Source organism: Oncorhynchus keta, chromosome 5 (assembly GCF_023373465.1).
Source record: "Oncorhynchus keta strain PuntledgeMale-10-30-2019 chromosome 5, Oket_V2, whole genome shotgun sequence".
Taxonomy (NCBI): Eukaryota; Metazoa; Chordata; class Actinopteri; order Salmoniformes; family Salmonidae; genus Oncorhynchus; species Oncorhynchus keta.
The window spans coordinates 31,944,588-31,965,366 of NC_068425.1; the positions used below are offsets into that span (position 1 = coordinate 31,944,588).

The following is a 20,779-nucleotide window of genomic DNA, read 5'->3' on the forward strand; positions in this document are numbered from 1 at the left end:
ACCCACTGTAGATACCATGCAGGATGAGACCCAACACTAACCCACTGTAGATACCATGCAGGATGAGACCCAACACTAACCCACTGTAGATACCATGCAGGATGAGACCCAACACTAACCCACTGTAGATACCATGCATGATGGGACCCAACACTAACCCACTGTAGATACCATGCAGGGTGAGACCCAACACTAACCCACTGTAGATACCATGCAGGATGAGACCCAACACTAACCCACTGTAGACACCATGCAGGATGAGACCCAACACTAACCCACTGTAGATACCATGCAGGATGAGACCCAACACTAACCCACTGTAGACACCATGCAGGATGAGACCCAACACTAACCCACTGTAGACACCATGCAGGATGAGACCCAACACTAACCCACTGTAGACACCATGCAGGATGAGACCCAACACTAACCCACTGTAGATACCATGCAGGATGAGACCCAACACTAACCCACTGTAGATACCATGCAGGGTGAGACCCAACACTAACCCACTGTAGATACCATGCAGGATGAGACCCAACACTAACCCACTGTAGATACCATGCATGATGAGACCCAACACTAACCCACTGTAGATACCATGCAGGATGAGACCCAACACTAACCCACTGTAGATACCATGCAGGATGAGACCCAACACTAACCCACTGTAGATACCATGCATGATGGGACCCAACACTAACCCACTGTAGATACCATGCAGGGTGAGACCCAACACTAACCCACTGTAGATACCATGCAGGATGAGACCCAACACTAACCCACTGTAGATACCATGCAGGATGAGACCCAACACTAACCCACTGTAGATACCATGCAGGATGAGACCCAACACTAACCCACTGTAGATACCATGCATGATGGGACCCAACACTAACCCACTGTAGATACCATGCAGGGTGAGACCCAACACTAACCCACTGTAGATACCATGCATGATGGGACCCAACACTAACCCACTGTAGATACCATGCATGATGAGACCCAACACTAACCCACTGTAGATACCATGCAGGATGAGACCCAACACTAACCCACTGTAGATACCATGCAGGGTGAGACCCAACACTAACCCACTGTAGATACCATGCATGATGAGACCCAACACTAACCCACTGTAGATACCATGCAGGATGAGACCCAACACTAACCCACTGTAGATACCATGCAGGATGAGACCCAACACTAACCCACTGTAGATACCATGCAGGATGAGACCCAACACTAACCCACTGTAGATACCATGCATGATGAGACCCAACACTAACCCACTGTAGATACCATGCAGGATGAGACCCAACACTAACCCACTGTAGATAGTAGATACCATGCAGGATGAGACCCAACACTAACCCACAGTAGATACCATGCAGCGTGAGACCCAACACTAACCCACTGTAGATACCATGCATGATGAGACCCAACACTAACCCACTGTAGATACCATGCATGATGAGACCCAACACTAACCCACTGTAGATACCATGCATGATGAGACCCAACACTAACCCACTGTAGATACCATGCAGGATGAGACCCAAAACTAACCTTGGGAGTTTCCACAAATGTTAGCCTGTTCAAATGGCTCTGCAGAACAAGTGTAGTGTCTTGAGCCCTTACCTTGAAGTGGTCTAGTAACTCTCTCGTGACTGCATAAGGCGCACCAATCACCACCTCAGAGACATACTGCAGACAGAAACAGAACAGAAGCACATTAGATTAATATACTCATCACTTGTCATTATTTTACTTGACCTTTATTTTAACAGTCCCGTTGAGACCAAGGTCTCTTTCACAAGGGAGCCCTGCATACACACAATTTACAAAATAACACTTACAAAAGAGATGTACAGTATCTCTTATGGAAGAGAAGGAGAGAGAACTTACCCGACAGGCCAGCACACTGAGTGTTCTCTCATGGACGTTCATAATGGGGTAATTCTTCCCTTTGTAGCGATTCACCTCCTGAAAAATTCACACAAAACCCAAAAGTAAGAATAAGATGATGCAAATGTCCACTATCAGTGTCAGGATGTAATTTGACAGTGGGTTGGTTATAGGCATTGTGGGTTTTAAAAGGCCATTTCTGATTGAGTTGAAATATGCAGCGTTTACCGTGAATGGGATCACCGAGAACATTGAGGGAACATTGCCTTTGAAAGCCACATCACCAGGCGGTAAATTGGTCAATAGACCAATAACAAAGAGTTCCAAACCTCTCTGTCAATAACAGCTACTTTTACATGTTCCTCTCCCCACGGAGACCACTCCTAGACAGTCCTTGCAAAATTCTTGCTTGAGAAATAGTTTTTTGCTAAAAAGCCATTTTTGTCCATTTTAATGCACAATTATTACAGTAATTGTTACCCAGAACTTATACTTATTGATATATAAATGGCTGTATTCGACCTACAAATCCCAGCCTAAATGATCTTTTTTACAGCTCAACTGAGGAGACAATAGACCAAAGTGTAACCCCACTATAACATATGGCTTGTCAGACTCACCTGGTCAAAGTGTAACCCCACTATAACATATGGCTTGTCAGACTCACCTGGTCAAAGTGTAACCCCACTATAACATATGGCTTGTCAGACTCACCTGGTCAAAGTGTAACCCCACTATAACATATGACTTGTCAGACTCACCTGGTCAAAGTGTAACCCCACTATAACATATGGCTTGTCAGACTCACCTGGTCAAAGTGTAACCCCACTATAACATATGGCTTGTCAGACTCACCTGGTCAAAGTGTAACCCACTATAACATATGGCCACTATAACATATGGCTTGTCAGACTCACCTGGTCAAAGTGTAACCCCACTATAACATATGGCTTGTCAGACTCACCTGGTCAAAGTGTAACCCCACTATAACATATGGACTCACCTGGTCAAAGTCAACTCACATATGGCTGGTCAAAAAGTGTAACCCCACTATAACATATGGCTTGTCAGACTCACCTGGTCAAACCTGTGTAACCCCACTATAACATATGGCTTGTCAGACTCACCTGGTCAAAGTGTAACCCCACTATAACATATGGCTTGTCAGACTCACCTGGTCAAAGTGTAACCCCATATGGCTTGTCAGACTCACCTAACATATGGCTTGTCAGACTCACCTGGTCAAAGTGTAACCCCACTATAACATTGTCAGACTCACCTGGTCAAAGTGTAACCCCACTATAACATATGACTTGTCAGACTCACCTGGTCAAAGTGTAACCCCACTATAACATATGGCTTGTCAGACTCACCTGGTCAAAGTGTAACCCCACTATAACATATGGCTTGTCAGACTCACCTGGTCAAAGTGTAACCCCACTATAACATATGGCTTGTCAGACTCACCTGGTCAAAGTGTAACCCCACTATAACATATGGCTTGTCAGACTCACCTGGTCAAAGTGTAACCCCACTATAACATATGGCTTGTCAGACTCACCTGGTCAAAGTGTAACCCCACTATAACATATGGCTTGTCTGAAAGCCTGGAAACCGCCTCCAGGAAGTCCACATGGCCAATATCTGAGAAGACATTGGTCAAGGCCGACAACAACAACTATAGTATCTACAAACTAGGCCTCTGAGTCCAGTCTATAATCTGAAACCTCTCCACACACTGTAGATGACTGGGCCCAGGTGTTTTGGCTGACCACAGGACGAGCCAGTTATAGAAATATAGAACATCTACGTCAAATAAGTGTAGTGCAGCTAGGTAGTGTAACAGTATAGCTTCCGTCCCTCACCCCTACCTGGGCTTGAAGCAGGGACCCTCTGCACACATCAACAACTGCCTCTCACGAAGCATCGTTACCCATCGCTCCACAAAAGCCGTCGCCCTTGCTGAGCAAGGGGAACAACTACTTCCAAGGTCTCCGAGCGAGTGACGTCAACGATTGAAACGCTATTAGAGCGCACCCCGCTAACTAGCGAGCCATTTCACATCGGTTACACCAGCATGAGGGGTGTTTGTCTTTCTATGGCACAGTTTTTCTTGGTCAGGTCACATGGTCAGAAAATAACAACTCTTTGCTCTAACATGGTAGGTATGAGTGTATAGAGTCACCTGACATTGATGTATCCTACCATCAGGGCCTTCAAAGCTGTCAGAGGAGGCCTTAGTAACAAGTCAAACCGTTCTTATGTACATGTAACTGCCAAAATAAAGGAAACACTTGACTAAATGAAGGATACGAAGTATATTGAAAGCAGGTGCTTCCTCAAAGGTTTGGTTCCTGAGTTCATTCAGCAATTAACATCCCATCATGCCTAGGGTGATGAGAAAAATGCTGGGTAAGCCATTATTTTTGGCTACCATGGCAATGCCACCATAGGATGACAATGTCCCCATCTACAGGGCACAAGTGGTCGCTGAATGAGCAGGGAAACGATGTAAACCATATGCCATGTCTATCTCAGTCACCAGATCTCAACCCAGTTGAACACTTATGGGACATTCTGGAGCGACGTCTGAGACAGCGTTTCCCACCACTATCAACAAAACACCAAATGATGGATTTTTGGTGGAAAAACGGTGTCTCATCCCTCAAATAGAGTTCCAGACATGTATGCCAAAGGGGAATGAAGCTGTTCTGGCTCGTGATGGCCCAACACCCTATTAAGACACTTTATGTTAGTGTTTCCTTTATTTTAGCAGTTACCTGTATCAACACACTTCATATTATAGACATGGTCAGGAAAATCTCCCGGCACCAGACATGGTAAATATGAGGAGGCTGGTGGAGGGTGACATCACCATGCAGGATTACAGCCATTGTATTGGCTGGAATGCAACGAATGGAATGGTATCAAACGCATGCAATTGAAAGTAGTGCGTTCATGGAGCCACCAGACAGAGGATACGGAAGAGGTCGAAGGCTCCAGCCACATAGATGATGGTGTCCCCAGGCTGAGGCTCCTGTCCTGAGGCAAACTGGATAATCTTCTGGGACGTCTGGAGGAACTGGGACACCCCCGTCCACGGACTGTGGCCCTTAGGACCCTGCAACACCCATAATGCACAAAGTATAAATACAGTGTAGCACTTGACAAACCACAACTAAATGTTCATTCCAAGCCAGCAAAGGAATGATATCATTACACTGAGTAATAGATGATGCTGTATGATATTCCTTATAGAGGCTATACGGGTGGAACCTCTGAGGGAGTTATTGTGCCAAAAGATTTAAAGTCCCCTAAATGGAATGAAGTATTGTCCATAAATGTGTTCATTGGGCAGAAAGGGGAAAAACACACCATGCCAGTATGTGGCAGCTTGACTTATTAAAATCCTATAGCATTGGGTATTCAAAGTTGGTATTCAATATTCACTATGGGCTTTTCTCATAGGAGAAAATGATCCCACTGCGCCACCCAGTGGCCAGATGAGTAAAACCCCATCTGAGATCCCTCTTCTTGAACATCCAGTAGCCAGTCAGTCAGCACTGTGAGGTAAATCTCAATGTCCGTCAGAGCCCCAACACATATATTCAACACTGGCCAAATATATTTGTTCTCTCTCTTTCAACGTTTGAAAAAGAGAACATTTGTTACGTAACGGTGATCATTCCGTTCTCTTTCCCCATTTGGAATCTAATCGTTGTTCAAATGTAGATCCTCTGGTCAGTTTCTGCATTCAGAGGGAACAGAGGTGGTATTCATTACCACCTGGCCAGGCCCACAGTTTTGATTATCAACTGGGCACCACAATAACACCCTTTGTTTCAGAGAGAGAGTTGGCGAGAGTTGGGGGGGTACTAAAGCTGTAGCAGAGAAAGTCTACCCAGGATTTGGACACAAATAGTAGACCATGACAAAGCAGTTGCTATGGTCAAGTGCTCTCTTTTTTTAAAGGGCACTTCTTTATTTAAATGATCAAAAACAGACGGCTGTGCATTTCACAGAGTGAGCCTTTGTGGAATTTAAAAAAATAACTTTTCTTAAAGTTGTACTTGTATAAGAGTAGACATGGGACCTACCTTGCCAAAGTTGTCTGTGTGCTGTTGATAGTCTGAATGTCCCTGAGGGGACATAGGAGAGGAAACAGGCTTCAGTTCATCTATTATTCAACTGTAACAATAGGAGCTCGGAGACATGACAGATAGGAGCATATCATGACTTCTACATGTTTGATGTCAACAGGAGACTAAGTGGAAATTCAACTGAAGTGGAAGAACTCCTAACCTATGAGGGGTTTCTATACTCACTATGGTAACCTATGAGGGGTTTCTATACTCACTATGGTAACCTATGAGGGGTTTCTATACTCACTATGGTAACCTATGAGGGGTTTCTATACTCACTATGGTAACCTATGAGGGGTTTCTATACTCACCATGGTAACCTATGAGGGGTTTCTATACTCACCATGGTAACCTATGAGGGGTCACTATACTCACCATGGTAACCTATGAGGGGTCTCTATACTCACCATGGTAACCTCTGAGGGGTTTCTATACTCACTATGGTAACCTATGAGGGGTTTCTATACTCACCATGGTAATCTATGAGGGGTTTCTATACTCACTATGGTAACCTATGAGGGGTTTCTATACTCACCATGGTAACCTATGAGGGGTTTCTATACTCACTATGGTAACCTATGAGGGGTTTCTATACTCACTATGGTAACCTATGAGGGGTTTCTATACTCACCATGGTAACCTATGAGGGGTTTCTATACTCACTATGTTGCTGTGGTGGGCTTTGGTCATCAGTAGCATGCGACCGACCAGGTCTGTGGTAGAAACTCCCTGGGTTCGCTTGCACTCCCTGGAACCACACCAGGCCATGAGATAAAATTGTATAATTGTAAACAGAACATAACAACAGCAATAATAATATGATAATATATAAAAATAATATATATAAATAATATATTGTCCCTAGCACAAGGTGCACCTGTGTAATGATCATGCTGTGTAATCAGCTTCTTCATATGCCATACCTGTCAGGTGGATGAATTTTCTTAGCAAATGAGAAATGCTCACTAACAGGATAAAAACAAATTGGAGCTCAAGATTTGAGAGAAATAAGCTTTTTGTGTGTATGGAACATTTCTGGGATTGTTTATTTCAGCTCATGAAACCAACACTTTACATGTTGCCTTTATATTTTTGTTCAGTGTATATTATTAACGACAGCTTTAGTTCAAGGTTCATTCCAGCTTGAGTAACTCTCACCTGTACCTCCCTGACCTCTTCACCTCTTCGTATGTGTCCTTCCCATCCACTGTTAGTGTGATGTCATCTGAAATGACACATTCAACATGTCTGCTATATTCTGATCAAGTTGACAGACATGAGATACTTTACAGGAGGTCAAGGGGCAAGATAGAACCATTAGATACTGGGAAAACACAAAACAGGATATTACCCCCAAAAATATTCAAACTAAATCAAATAAGTGTTCAGCAGATGTTATAGCGGATGCAGTGAAATGCTTGTGTTACTAGTTCCTCACAGTGTTACTATGTTAATATAATATGTTAATGGTTTAATAATGCCACTATGTTAATATAATATGTTAATGGCTTAATAAGTTACTATGTTACTATGTCACTGTGCTATTATGTTACTGTGCTATTATGTTACTGTGTTACTATGCTATTATGTTACTGTGTTACTATGTTACTGTGTTACTATGTTAGTATGTTACTATGTCACTGTGCTAATATGTTACTGTGTTACTATGTTACTGTGCTATTATGTTACTGTGTTACTATGTTACTGTGTTACTATGTTAGTATGTTACTATGTCACTGTGCTAATATGTTACTGTGTTACTATGTTACTGTGTTACTTTGTTACTGTGTTAGTATGTTACTGTGTTACTGTGTTAGTACGTTACTATGTCACTGTGCTAATATGTTACTGTGTTACTATGTTACAGTGTTACTATGTTACTGGGTTACTATGTTAATATGTCACTGTGTTAGTATGTTACTGTGTTACTACTGTTACCATGTCACTGTGTTACTATGTTACTGTGTTACTATGTTACTACGTTACTATGTTACTGTGTTAGTATGTTACTATGTCACTGTGCTAATATGTTACTATGTTACTGTGTTACTATGTTACTATGTCACTGTGCTAATATGTTACTGTGTTACTATGTTACTGTGTTACTATGTTACTGTGTTAGTATGTTACTATGTCACTGTGCTAATATGTTACTGTGTTACTATGTTACTGTGTTACTGTGTTAGTACGTTACTATGTCACTGTGCTAATATGTTACTGTGTTACTATGTTACAGTGTTACTATGTTACTGGGTTACTATGTTAATATGTCACTGTGTTAGTATGTTACTGTGTTACTACTGTTACCATGTTACTGTGTTACTATGTTACTGTGTTAATATGTTACTGTGTTACTATGTTACTGGGTTACTATGTTAATATGCCACTGTGTTAGTATGTTACTGTGTTACTACTGTTACCATGTCACTGTGTTACTATGTTACTGTGTTACTATGTTACTGTGTCACTATGCCACTATGTTACTATGTTACTACTGCTACTATGTTACTATGTTACTATGTTACTGTGTCACTATGCCACTATGTTACTATGTTACTACTGCTACTATGTTACTATGTTACTATGTTACTGTGTTACTATGTTACTGTGTCACTATGTCACTATGTTACTACTGTTACTATGTTACTGTGTTACTGTGTTACTATGTCACTATGTTACTACTGTTACTATGTTACTGTGTTACTGTGTTACTATGTCACTATGTTACTACTGTTACTATGTTACTGTGTTACTATGCCACTATGTTATTATGTTACTGTGTTACTACTGTTACTATATTACTGCTGTTACTGTGTTACTACTGTTACTGTGTTACTATGTTACTATGTTACTGTGTTACTATGTTACTGTGTTACTACTGTTACTATGTTACTGTGTTACTACTGTTACTATGTTACTGTGTTACTGCTGTTACTGTGTCACTATGCCACTATGTTACTACTGTTACTATATTACCGTGTTACTATGTTACTGTGTTACTATGTTACTGTGTCACTATGCCACTATGTTACTACTGTTACTATGTTACTGTGTTACTATGTTACTGTGTCACTATGCCACTATGTTACTGTGTTACTACTGTTACTGTGTTACTATGTTACTATGTTACTGTGTTACTATGTTTCTACTGTTACTGTGTTATTGTGTTAATACGCTACTATGTTACTGTGTTACTATGTTACTGTGTTACTATGTTACTATGTCACTATGCCACTATGTTACTATATTACTGTGTTACTACTGTTACTATGTTACTGTGTTACTACTGTTACTGTGTTACTGTGTCACTATGTCACTATGTTACTACTGTTACTATGTTACTGTGTTACTATGTTACTGTGTTACTACTGTTACTGTGTCACTATGTCACTATGTTACTACTGTTACTATGTTACTGTGTTACTATGTTACTGTGTTACTACTGTTACTTCGTCACTATGCCACTATGTTACTACTGTTACTATGTTACTGTGTTACTATGTTACTACTGTTACTATGTTACTGTGTTACTATGTTACTGTGTCACTATGCCACTATGTTACTATGTTACTACTGCTACTATGTTACTATGTTACTATGTTACTATGTTACTGTGTCACTATGCCACTATGTTACTATGTTACTACTGCTACTATGTTACTATGTTACTATGTTACTGTGTTACTATGTTACTGTGTCACTATGCCACTATGTTACTACAGTTACTATGTTAATGTGTTACTGTGTTACTATGTCACTATGTTACTACTGTTACTATGTTACTGTGTTACTATGTCACTATGTTACTACTGTTACTATGTTACTGTGTTACTGTGTTACTATGTCACTATGTTACTACTGTTACTATGTTACTGTGTTACTGTGTTACTATGTCACTATGTTACTACTGTTACTATGTTACTGTGTTACTGTGTTACTATGTCACTATGTTACTACTGTTACTATGTTACTGTGTTACTATGTCACTATGTTACTACTGTTACTATGTTACTATGTTACTATGTTACTGTGTTACTGTGTCACTATGTCACTATGTTACTACTGTTACTATGTTACTATGTTACTGTGTCACTATGCCACTATGTTACTACAGTTACTATGTTACTATGTTACTGTGTTACTGTGTTACTAATGTTACTATGTTTTTGTGTTACTATGTTACACTTCACATTAAAACAATACAATGAAAATAAGTGAAGTTCTACTCTACTATTTTTGAGTCTACACTACGTGGTGTTACAGTCAATTAAAATGTTCTGTTTCAAAGACATGGGGGGGAAGTTCCTCTCTCTCTCTACACAAACAGTTGCTGAGTGGCCTATCCTGGTTAAATAAAGATGAACTGAATATTCAGAACCGGCCCACCCATTCAAGTATCTCAGCAAACTCACCTCCGTGCACACAGAAGTCACTGGTGTACTTGTCCAGGGTCTCCAGCGTGGTGACGTAGGGCGCTCCCTCCACTATCTCATCCACCCACTTGATGGCTCTCACCATCTTGTATCGTTCATCCTGGGTGAAGACCGGGGGACCCTTGTGCTGTGAGATCTCACCTACAGGGTGAGGAGGTATTATTACTAATGGTCACTGATATCCATCACAACACACCGACCACCAGAAGCTAATAGCTGTAGAGAGTGTTTTCACCTGGCAATAAAGTCACTGATATCCATCACAACACACTGACCACCAGAAGCTAATAGCTGTAGAGAGTGTTTTCACCTGGCAATAAAGGGAGACTTCATCTTTTACTATTTTGTTCATTAGAACACTGTTAACATCATCCCCCAAAAAGTGTCCATATCAGCTGTTAAGTTTTCAAGATAGAGCACTTTCAGTACAGAGAAAAAGCTGTGATGATGATGAAATGAGTTGAGTGAACTATCCCTTTAACAAGTGTCCTGTGATCAGTTCCGGTCCACATTTAGATCCATGTCTGCACATTCACAGCTGACGGTAAGAGAAACATTTTATGGCCATGTTTACTATCGACGAGTCATGTTGACCATATTTACTATAGACGAGTCATAATGCCCATGTTTACTATAGACGAGTCATAATGACCATGTTTACTATAGACGAGTCATAATGACCATGTTTACTATAGACGAGTCATAATGACCATGTTTACTATAGACAAGTCATAATGACCATGTTTACTATAGATGAGTCATAATGACCATGTTTACTATCGACGAGTCATAATGACCATGTTTACTATAGACGAGTCATAATGACCATGTTTACTATAGACGAGTCATAATGCCCATGTTTACTATAGACGAGTCATAATGACCATGTTTACAATAGACGAGTCATAATGACCATGTTTACTATAGATGAGTCATGTTGACCATGTTTACTATAGACGAGTCATAATGCCCATGTTTACTATATACGAGTCATAATGACCATGTTTACTATAGACGAGTCATAATGACCATGTTTACTATAGACGAGTCATAATGCCCATGTTTACTATAGACGAGTCATAATGCCCATGTTTACTATAGACGAGTCATAATGACCATGTTTACTATAGACGAGTCATAATGACCATGTTTACTATAGACGAGTCATAATGACCATGTTTACTATAGACGAGTCATAATGACCATGTTTACTATAGACGAGTCATAATGACCATGTTTACTATAGATGAGTCATAATGACCATGTTTACTATCGACGAGTCATAATGACCATGTTTACTATAGACGAGTCATAATGACCATGTTTACTATAGACGAGTCATAATGACCATGTTTACTATCGACGAGTCATAATGACCATGTTTACTATAGACGAGTCATAATGACCATGTTTACTATACACGAGTCATAATGACCATGTTTACTATAGACGAGTCATAATGACCATGTTTACTATAGACGAGTCATAATGACCATGTTTACTATAGACGAGTCATAATGACCATGTTTACTATAGACGAGTCATAATGACCATGTTTACTATAGATGAGTCATAATGACCATGTTTACTATAGACGAGTCATAATGACCATGTTTACTATAGACGAGTCATAATGACCATGTTTACTATAGAAGAGTCATAATGACCATGTTTACTATAGACGAGTCATAATGACCATGTTTACGATAGACGAGTCATAATGACCATGTTTACTATAGATGAGTCATAATGACCATGTTTACTATAGATGAGTCATAATGACCATGTTTACTATAGATGAGTCATAATGCCCATGTTTACTATAGACGAGTCATAATGACCATGTTTACTATAGACGAGTCATAATGACCATGTTTACTATAGACGAGTCATAATGACCATGTTTACTATAGACGAGTCATAATGACCATGTTTACTATAGACGAGTCATAATGACCATGTTTACTATAGACGAGTCATAATGACCATGTTTACTATAGACGAGTCATAATGACCATGTTTACTATAGACGAGTCATAATGACCATGTTTACTATAGATGAGTCATAATGACCATGTTTACTATAGACTCATAGACCATGTTTAGTCATAATGACCATGTTTACTATAGACGAGTCATAATGACCATGTTTACTATAGACGAGTCATAATGACCATGTTTACTATAGACGAGTCATGTTGACCATATTTATTATAGACGAGTCATAATGCCCATGTTTACTATAGACGAGTCATAATGCCCATGTTTACTATAGACGAGTCATAATGACCATGTTTACTATAGACGAGTCATAATGACCATGTTTACTATAGATGACTCATAATGACCATGTTTACTATAGATGAGTCATGTTGACCATGTTTACTATAGATGAGTCATGTTGACCATGTTTACTATAGATGAGTCATGTTGACCATGTTTACTATAGATGAGTCATGTTGACCATGTTTACTATAGATGAGTCATAAACAGATAGTGTCCTGAACGTCTTGACAGGATAAGGTACTCAGCAAGACGTTGCAACCAACAGCACCACAGATATTAAGACAAACGCAACGCTAGACTTTGCTCTCACAGTTTCTGTGTGCTTCACAACGGTCCTGCCCCCCCACACATTATTATCTGAATCAGCTGTGTAGTGCTAGGGCAAAAAAGTGCACCCAGGGGGGACCCAGGACCGAGTTTAGGAAACCCTGCTATACTGCAGGCGCTGTAGCCAACTGTCATGTTGTTGTCAACCATTGGCATGACAACGAAGAAAGAAAATAGTAGGCTAGAGCATCAAAAGACTGGACCACCAGGCTGCTACAGTAGATAGTGTGATGGACTCAAACGATAACAAAGTGTGTACAACAACATAGGGATGGATATACTGTATGATCGCCAACACTTGGTTGACTGTGAACTTATTTCAATAAAGTGAAATAATCCAGCCAGGTCCCAGAACTGTTTGTGTTGTCTGCCAAATTAACCCCTGTGCTCATCGGCATGCCTTGCCATAGAAGTTGGCAAGACAGCACAAATAGATCTAGGCCCAGACTAGAAATGATCAACATGGGTATGACAAAGGCCTTACAGTCTGTGTATATCTTTTAGCAAAGTCAACAAAACTGGATGTGACAATGACCTTGTCTGTTATAAACCTAAGGGGGGGGGGGGGTAGAGAGAAATACATGACCAGCTGTATAATAGTTTTACACTGACTGTACAGTATATTATCCACACTGTAGCAGAGATAATCCATTATCACGCCTCTCGCCTCTCTCTCACCTCCCCCCCCCTCTCTCACCTCTCTCTCTCTGTGATAGAGAGTTTATAGCCTACTACATATATGCTCCTTTGTCCCTGACAGACCACAGTGTGTGAGGCTCTATTGTTTGAGTTAAGCCATGTAGTTCTGGGTTATGGTAAACACTGACATGGCACCCGTCGCACAGTGTGTCTGTCGGTCCCAGTGTCCGAGTGCCCTAGTGTGCCATGGGAGGCTGTGATGTGTTGTTGTGTCCCAGCCACTGTTTGGGCCCCTGTGTTACTACTGTCACAACAGTCGCAAGATCTTACAGCACACAAGTGGCTCGTGTTCATTAGGAAACACAATGAAAAACAGGTAGTCCATCCAGGTAGTCCATCCTTGTTTCAGGCTGTTTTTATTTAATTTAGTGCCTAATGAACACAACTCTGGTGTCTGATGGTGATGAGTTATTAAAGCAGTGGGAGGCTGGCCACCCGACACCTCCCCATGTCAGGCTGAAGGGTTTGGGAGAGAAGGAGGAGAGAGATGGGGTCTGGTGGGAGATGCTTTGGTGTGTGTGTGTGTTTGGGGGGTGTTGGCTCTGCGTTGAGGTGATGCAGGTCAGGTCTGGTTGGGGTCTTGGTTGGGGTAGGAGATGTAATGGGGGACTGGTATTGGCAGTTGAGGGCTGAAAGGATGAGGTCACTATGCTGGGTCTGGGCATCTGAGGGGATTGGTAGGTGGTGGTTATTCCATGGAGGTCAGGGCCACATTCATTAGGGCCCACAACGGAAATTAACAATTCTTATTGGACAAGGTAACGCCTGGTATTGGTCCAGGTAACTCCTCCCTGTTTCCATTCATTTTCTTACGTTGTGCTGAATGAGTACAACCCCTGGTATGATGGAGACTCTCCTGTTGCATGTTGGGACTGGAACCCAACCCTGGTGTGATGGAGGCTCTCCTGTTGCATGCTGGGACTTGAACCCCAACCCTGGTGTGATGGAGGCTCTCCTGTTGCATGCTGGAACTGGAACCCCAATCCTGGTGTGATGGAGGCTCCTCTGTTGCATGCTGGGACTTGAACCCCAGCCCTGGTGTGATGGAGGCTCCTCTGTTGCATGCTGGGACTTGAACCCCAGCCCTGGTGTGATGGAGGCTCCTCTGTTGCATGCTGGGACTTGAACCCCAGCCCTGGTGTGATGGAGGCTCCCCTGTTGCATGCTGGGACTGGAACCCCAACCCTGAAGCTCTTACCGTCTGTGTGTACTCCAACGATGAGGTAATCTCCCATGGCCTTGGCCTGCCGCAGCTGGTTGGAGTGACCATAATGGACCATGTCATAGCTAGAGGAAGGATAACAAAGCCACAGTTAATACTAGGGAGCTGGGGTTCAAGTCCCAGCATGCAACAGGAGAGCCTCCAGACACAGATTAAGCCTATTCCTGGACTGAGAATGTTTTGTAAAATAGGAGTAGGCTTAATCTGGTTCTGGGAAACCTGTCTAAAATGTACATCTAGTACCACCAAACTAACAGTCAGAGAAACAGAGTCACTACATCCACAGTAGCCATGGAGACGAGCACTGAGCACTCCATCTGTAGCTGATTAGATTATAGCCCAGATTGGGACTCAGGTTGGTACAGAGTAATCTAGCACGGTGATGACTAACAGCTGACTAACAGGTGGACATTAGCATTATCCTGCTATCACTCAAACTGCTAACATGACAGGCGTTTGGTGTCTGTTCCGGCTCCCCACTCAGTGGTGGTCGAGGTACAGGTACAGTGAGAATTAGCACAGCAAGTGGCAATGGTATATTGTAGGCCCCCTGATGTATGGATTTATAAAGCCTTTATAACAGCTACATAAGACATACCATCTGTCATAGTCAGTCATAAACATGATGAACCATGGTATTAGATACAATGAAGCTTGTCATACTGGGTACTATAGATGACAGGACGCTGTTGTCCCGTGTAGAGGTCGACCAATTATGATTTTTTTAACGCCGATACCAATACCGATTGTTGGAGGACCAAAAAAAGCTGATACCGATTAATCGTCCAATTTTGTTATATATATATTTGTAATAATGACATATAACACTGAACACTTATTTTTTAACTTAAAATTATACATAAATAAAATCTATTTAGTCTCAAATAAATAATGACATGTTCAAGTTGGTTGAAATAAAATGCAAAAACAAAGTGTTGGAGAAGAAAGTAAAAGTACAATATGTGCCATGTAAAAAAGCTAACGTTTCAGTTCCTTGCTCAGAACATATGAAAGCTGGTGGTTCAATATTCCCACTTCTTCAATATTCCCAGTTTAAGAAGTTTTAGGTTGTAGTTATTTTAGGAATTATGAAGCATCGACTATTTCTCTCTATACCATTTGTATTTCATATACCTTTGACTATTGAATGTTCTTATAGGCACTTTAGTATTGCCAGCCTAATCTCGGGAGTAGATAGGCTTAAAGTTATAAACAGCCTGCTGCTGCCTACCACGGCTCAGTCAGACTGCTCTATCAAATATCAAATCATAGACTTAATTATAATATAATAAACACAGAAATACGAGCCTATGGTCATTAATATGGTCAAATCTGGAAACTATCATTTCGAAAACAAAACGTTTATTCTTTCAGTGAAATATGGACCGAAAATATTCCGTATTTTATCGAACAGGTGGCAACCCTAAGTCTAAATATTGCTGTTACATTGCACAACCTTCAATGTTACATCATAATTATGTCAAATTCTGGCAAATTAGTTTGCAACGAGCCAGGCGGCCCAAGCTGCTGCATATACCCTGACTCTGCGTGCAATGAACGCAAGAAAAGTAACATAATTTCCCGAGGTAATATTGCCTGCTAACATAAATGTATTTTAACTAAATATGCAGGTTTAAAAATATATACTTCTGTGTATTGATTTTAAGAAAGGCGTTGATGTTTATGTTTAGGTACATTTGTGCAAAGATTGTGCTTTTTTCGGCAATGCACTTCTGTTAAATCATCAGCCGTTTGGCGAGGTTAAACTAGGCTATGATTTGATGATAAATTAACAGGCACCGCATTGATTATATGCAACGCAGGACAAGTTAGTTAACCTAGTAATATCATCAACCATGTGTTGTTAACTAGTGATTATGTGAAGATTGATAGTTTTTTTATAAGATAAGTTTAATGCTAGCTAGCAACTTACCTTGGCTCCTTGCAGCCACAAGGTCCTTTTGAAGCTGCACTCGCGTAACAGGTGGTCAGCCTGCCAAGCCGTTTCCTTGTGGAGTGCAATGTAATCGGCCATAATCGGCGTCCAAAAAGGCTGATTACCGATTGTTATGAAAACTTGAAATCGGTCCTAATTAATCGCACATGCCGACTAATCGTCGACCTCTAGTCCTGTGACCTCTTTTGGATTTATCACTTTCCCCATTCCATTCCCCAGGCTCACCAGGGTTACATCTGACCCTACGAGGTCCGGAGCCTGCTGGTTCTGTTCTACCTGATCCTTATTCCACCCACTTGGTATCCCAGGTCTAAATCAGTCCCTGGCTAGAGGGGGGGAATGGAAAAAAGCAGTGGAACTGGCTTCCAAGTTGAGTTGAATTTCGGGGCTATAACTTCCATTATGTGGCAAATGACATCATAGTCTCTTCAGTAGCTTGTTATAGCGAAACTGGAATAGCACATTTGTAGTCATGTAACCTGTGTTAAAGAGGCACTTGACATAAAGGCACATTGCCTACAGTAAAGTATTAGAGAGCAAGTTGAAACCTGGAGATTTCTTATCGCCAGTGTATTGTATCAATAAAACGTGTGTTAATGGTACATCAACTGTAGTAATTTGACTGATCATAAAAATGGATCAAATCAGTCATAAACCATTTACAACTACTGTACATGACCTGATTGCTATCACTGCTATAAAATGTCATCGAAATAGAGCTGTCACGATTTAGAGATGTCCAGCCCAGAGCAGTCAGAGAATCTCATGTTGCTAAGTAGCCTGCCTGTCTAAGGGGTAGGGCAGTGATGACACAGTGAACCCCTGAACCATGGTGTGATGTGGTCGTATCACTATACATTGCAGACTGCTCTTGTTCCTACTTCCTACTGCCCTTAAGTGAACTTTCAAGATGGACCACTTAATGTTATCACTTTTTTATCAGCTTTCTTTCCCACGTGGCTGTTCTTAAAAGCATTTTTTATTGTATATTTATTTAACCTTTATTTAACTTGGCAAGTCATTTATCAAAGGTATTGAATGTTAAATGAACACGTTGTATGGTGCGACCAAAAGGACATTGTTTTGTGTGTGATGACTGAACAGTATAAGCAGAGTCCCTGACCGTTCAGACGTTTTGTTCACACTGTCTGTTAGAGGAATGGAATAGTGTGTGTGTGTGTGATGACTGAACAGTATAAGCAGTCCCTGACCGTTCAGACATTTTGTTCACACTGTCTGTTAGAGGAATGGAATAGTGCGTGTGTGTGTGATGACTGAACAGTATAAGCAGAGTCCCTGACCGTTCAGACGTTTTGTTCACACTGTCTGTTAGAGGAATGGAATCCACATGCTTGTTCTAAATAGGGGGCTTAATGTGACTACTGAGTGGGGCTGGTCAGGCCAGAAGTGAAGTGTGTGTGTGTGTGTGTGTGTGTGTGTGTGTGTGTGTGTGTGTGTGTGTGTGTGTGTGTGTGTGTGTGTGTGTGTGTGTGTGTGTGTGTGTGTGTGTGTGTGTGTGTGTGTGTGTGTGTGTGTGTGTGTGTGTGTGGGTGCGTGCGTGTGTGTAAGGAGACTGAGACAAAGGACTAAGGGTTACATAAGAGACTATGCTTGTGAGAGAGGCCCTGCAGTCCTAGGCTTGGTGTCCAAGTCTCTCTGCCTGCCTGTATATCTGCCTGTCTGCTTGCCTGCCCTTGGGCAGTGTAACCCAGGAACACTAGGTGGCTTGAAAGGTGGCCTGGCCTGGGGTGATGCTGCTCCTGTTGTTTTTTTTAGCAGGGTAGGAATCACCAGAGGATCACAGGACGTGATGAAATATTAAGTAGTGTGGCAAGGTCAGCTAGCAGACAGACACCCAAATAGCACCAGAGCTGTTTGACAATAACGCCAGCTAGGTCCTAGTAGAGAATGGTGGAGTGGTACAATAACACCAGCTAGGTTCTAGTAGAGAATGGTAGAGTGGTACAATAACACCAGCTAGGTTCTAGTAGAGAATGGTAGAGTGGTACAATAACACCAGCTAGGTCCTAGTAGAGAATGGTAGAGTGGTACAATAACACCAGCTAGGTCCTAGTAGAGAATGGTAGAGTGGTACAATAACACCAGCTAGGTCCTAGTAGAGAATGGTAGAGTGGTACAATAACACCAGCTAGGTCCTAGTAGAGAATGGTAGAGTGGTACAATAACACCAGCTAGGTCCTAGTAGAGAATGGTAGAGTGGTACAATAACACCAGCTAGGTCCTAGTAGAGAATGGTGGAGTGGTACAATAACACCAGCTAGGTCCTAGTAGAGAATGGTAGAGTGGTACAATAACACCAGCTAGGTTCTAGTAGAGAATGGTAGAGTGGTACAATAACACCAGCTAGGTTCTAGTAGAGAATGGTAGAGTGGTACAATAACACCAGCTAGGTTCTAGTAGAGAATGGTACAATAACACCAGATATGGTAGAGAATGGTAGAGTGGTACAATAGTGGTACAATAACACCAGCTAGGTTCTAGTAGAGAATGGTAGAGTGGTACAATAACACCAGCTAGGTTCTAGTAGAGAATGGTAGAGTGGTACAATAACACCAGCTTGGTTCTAGTAGAGAATGGTAGAGTGGTACAATAACACCAGCTAGGTCCTAGTAGAGAATGGTAGAGTGGTACAATAACACCAGATAGGACCTAGTAGAGAATGGTAGAGTGGTACAATAACACCAGCTAGGTTCTAGTAGAGAATGGTAGAGTGGTACAATAACACCAGCTTGGTTCTAGTAGAGAATGGTAGAGTGGTACAATAACACCAGCTAGGTCCTAGTAGAGAATGGTAGAGTGGTACAATAGAGAGCACTATCAGAGGAAGTAGACAGACAACAGAAGAGCACTATCAGAGGAAGTAGACAGACAACAGAAAGCACTATCAGAGGAAGTAGACAGACAACAGAGAGCACTATCAGAGGAAGTAGACAGACAACAGAGAGCACTATCAGAGGAAGTAGACAGACAACAGAAAGCACTATCAGAGGAAGTAGACAGACAACAGAGAGCACTATCAGAGGAAGTAGACAGACAACAGAGAGCACTATCAGAGGAAGTAGACAGACAACAGAGAGCACTATCAGAGGAAGTAGACAGACAACAGAGAGCACTATCAGAGGAAGTAGACAGACAACAGAGAGCACTATCAGAGGAAGTAGACAGACAACAGAAAGCACTATCAGAGGAAGTAGACAGACAACAGAGAGCACTATCAGAGGAAGTAGACAGACAACAGAGAGCACTATCAAAGGAAGTAGACAGACAACAGAGAGCACTATCAGAGGAAGTAGACAGACAACTGAGAGCACTATCAGAGGAAGTAGACAGACAACAGAAGAGCACAAGCCCCACCAAAAAAAGTCCCAAGACCATCTAATTTCCATTACTGGCTGAGACCCCTAGTCTGGCTGATACCAGTCCTCCTGACTTCAGAGTCTGGCTGATACCAGTCCTCCTGACTTCAGAGTCTGGCTGATACCAGTCCTCCTGACTTCAGAGCCTGGCTGATACCAGTCCTCCTGACTTCAGAGTCTGGCTGATACCAGTCCTCCTGACTTCAGAGTCTGGCTGATACCAATCCTCCTGACTTCAGAGTCTGGCTGATACCAGTCCTCCTGACTTCAGAGTCTGGCTGATACCAGTCCTCCTGACTTCAGAGTCTGGCTGATACCAGTCCTCCTGACTTCAGAGTCTGGCTGATACAAGTCCTCCTGACTTCAGAGTCTGGCTGATACCAGTCCTCCTGACTTCAGAGTCTGGCTGATACCAGTCCTCCTGACTT

The 20,779-nt window shown here is 41.8% G+C and overlaps 1 protein-coding gene across 2 annotated transcripts in view; it reads right to left on the reverse strand.

The window, feature by feature from the left end:
* LOC118376477 (ethanolamine-phosphate cytidylyltransferase-like) overlaps positions 1 to 20,779 on the reverse strand; it is a 37,740-nt gene that overhangs the window by 9,099 nt on the left and 7,862 nt on the right. The window contains exons 2-10 of one of the 2 annotated variants that reach the window (XM_052519614.1): positions 14,994 to 15,082; positions 10,463 to 10,624; positions 7,209 to 7,275; positions 6,714 to 6,798; positions 6,004 to 6,047; positions 4,891 to 5,036; positions 3,470 to 3,552; positions 1,909 to 1,986; positions 1,642 to 1,707 (exon numbers count right to left, since the gene is read on the reverse strand). In XM_052519614.1, the coding sequence (XP_052375574.1) occupies positions 1,642 to 1,707; positions 1,909 to 1,986; positions 3,470 to 3,552; positions 4,891 to 5,036; positions 6,004 to 6,047; positions 6,714 to 6,798; positions 7,209 to 7,275; positions 10,463 to 10,624; positions 14,994 to 15,082 (820 nt within the window). The remainder of the gene's footprint in view (positions 1 to 1,641; positions 1,708 to 1,908; positions 1,987 to 3,469; positions 3,553 to 4,890; positions 5,037 to 6,003; positions 6,048 to 6,713; positions 6,799 to 7,208; positions 7,276 to 10,462; positions 10,625 to 14,993; positions 15,083 to 20,779) is intronic. The other variant, XM_052519615.1, reaches the window with a different exon arrangement.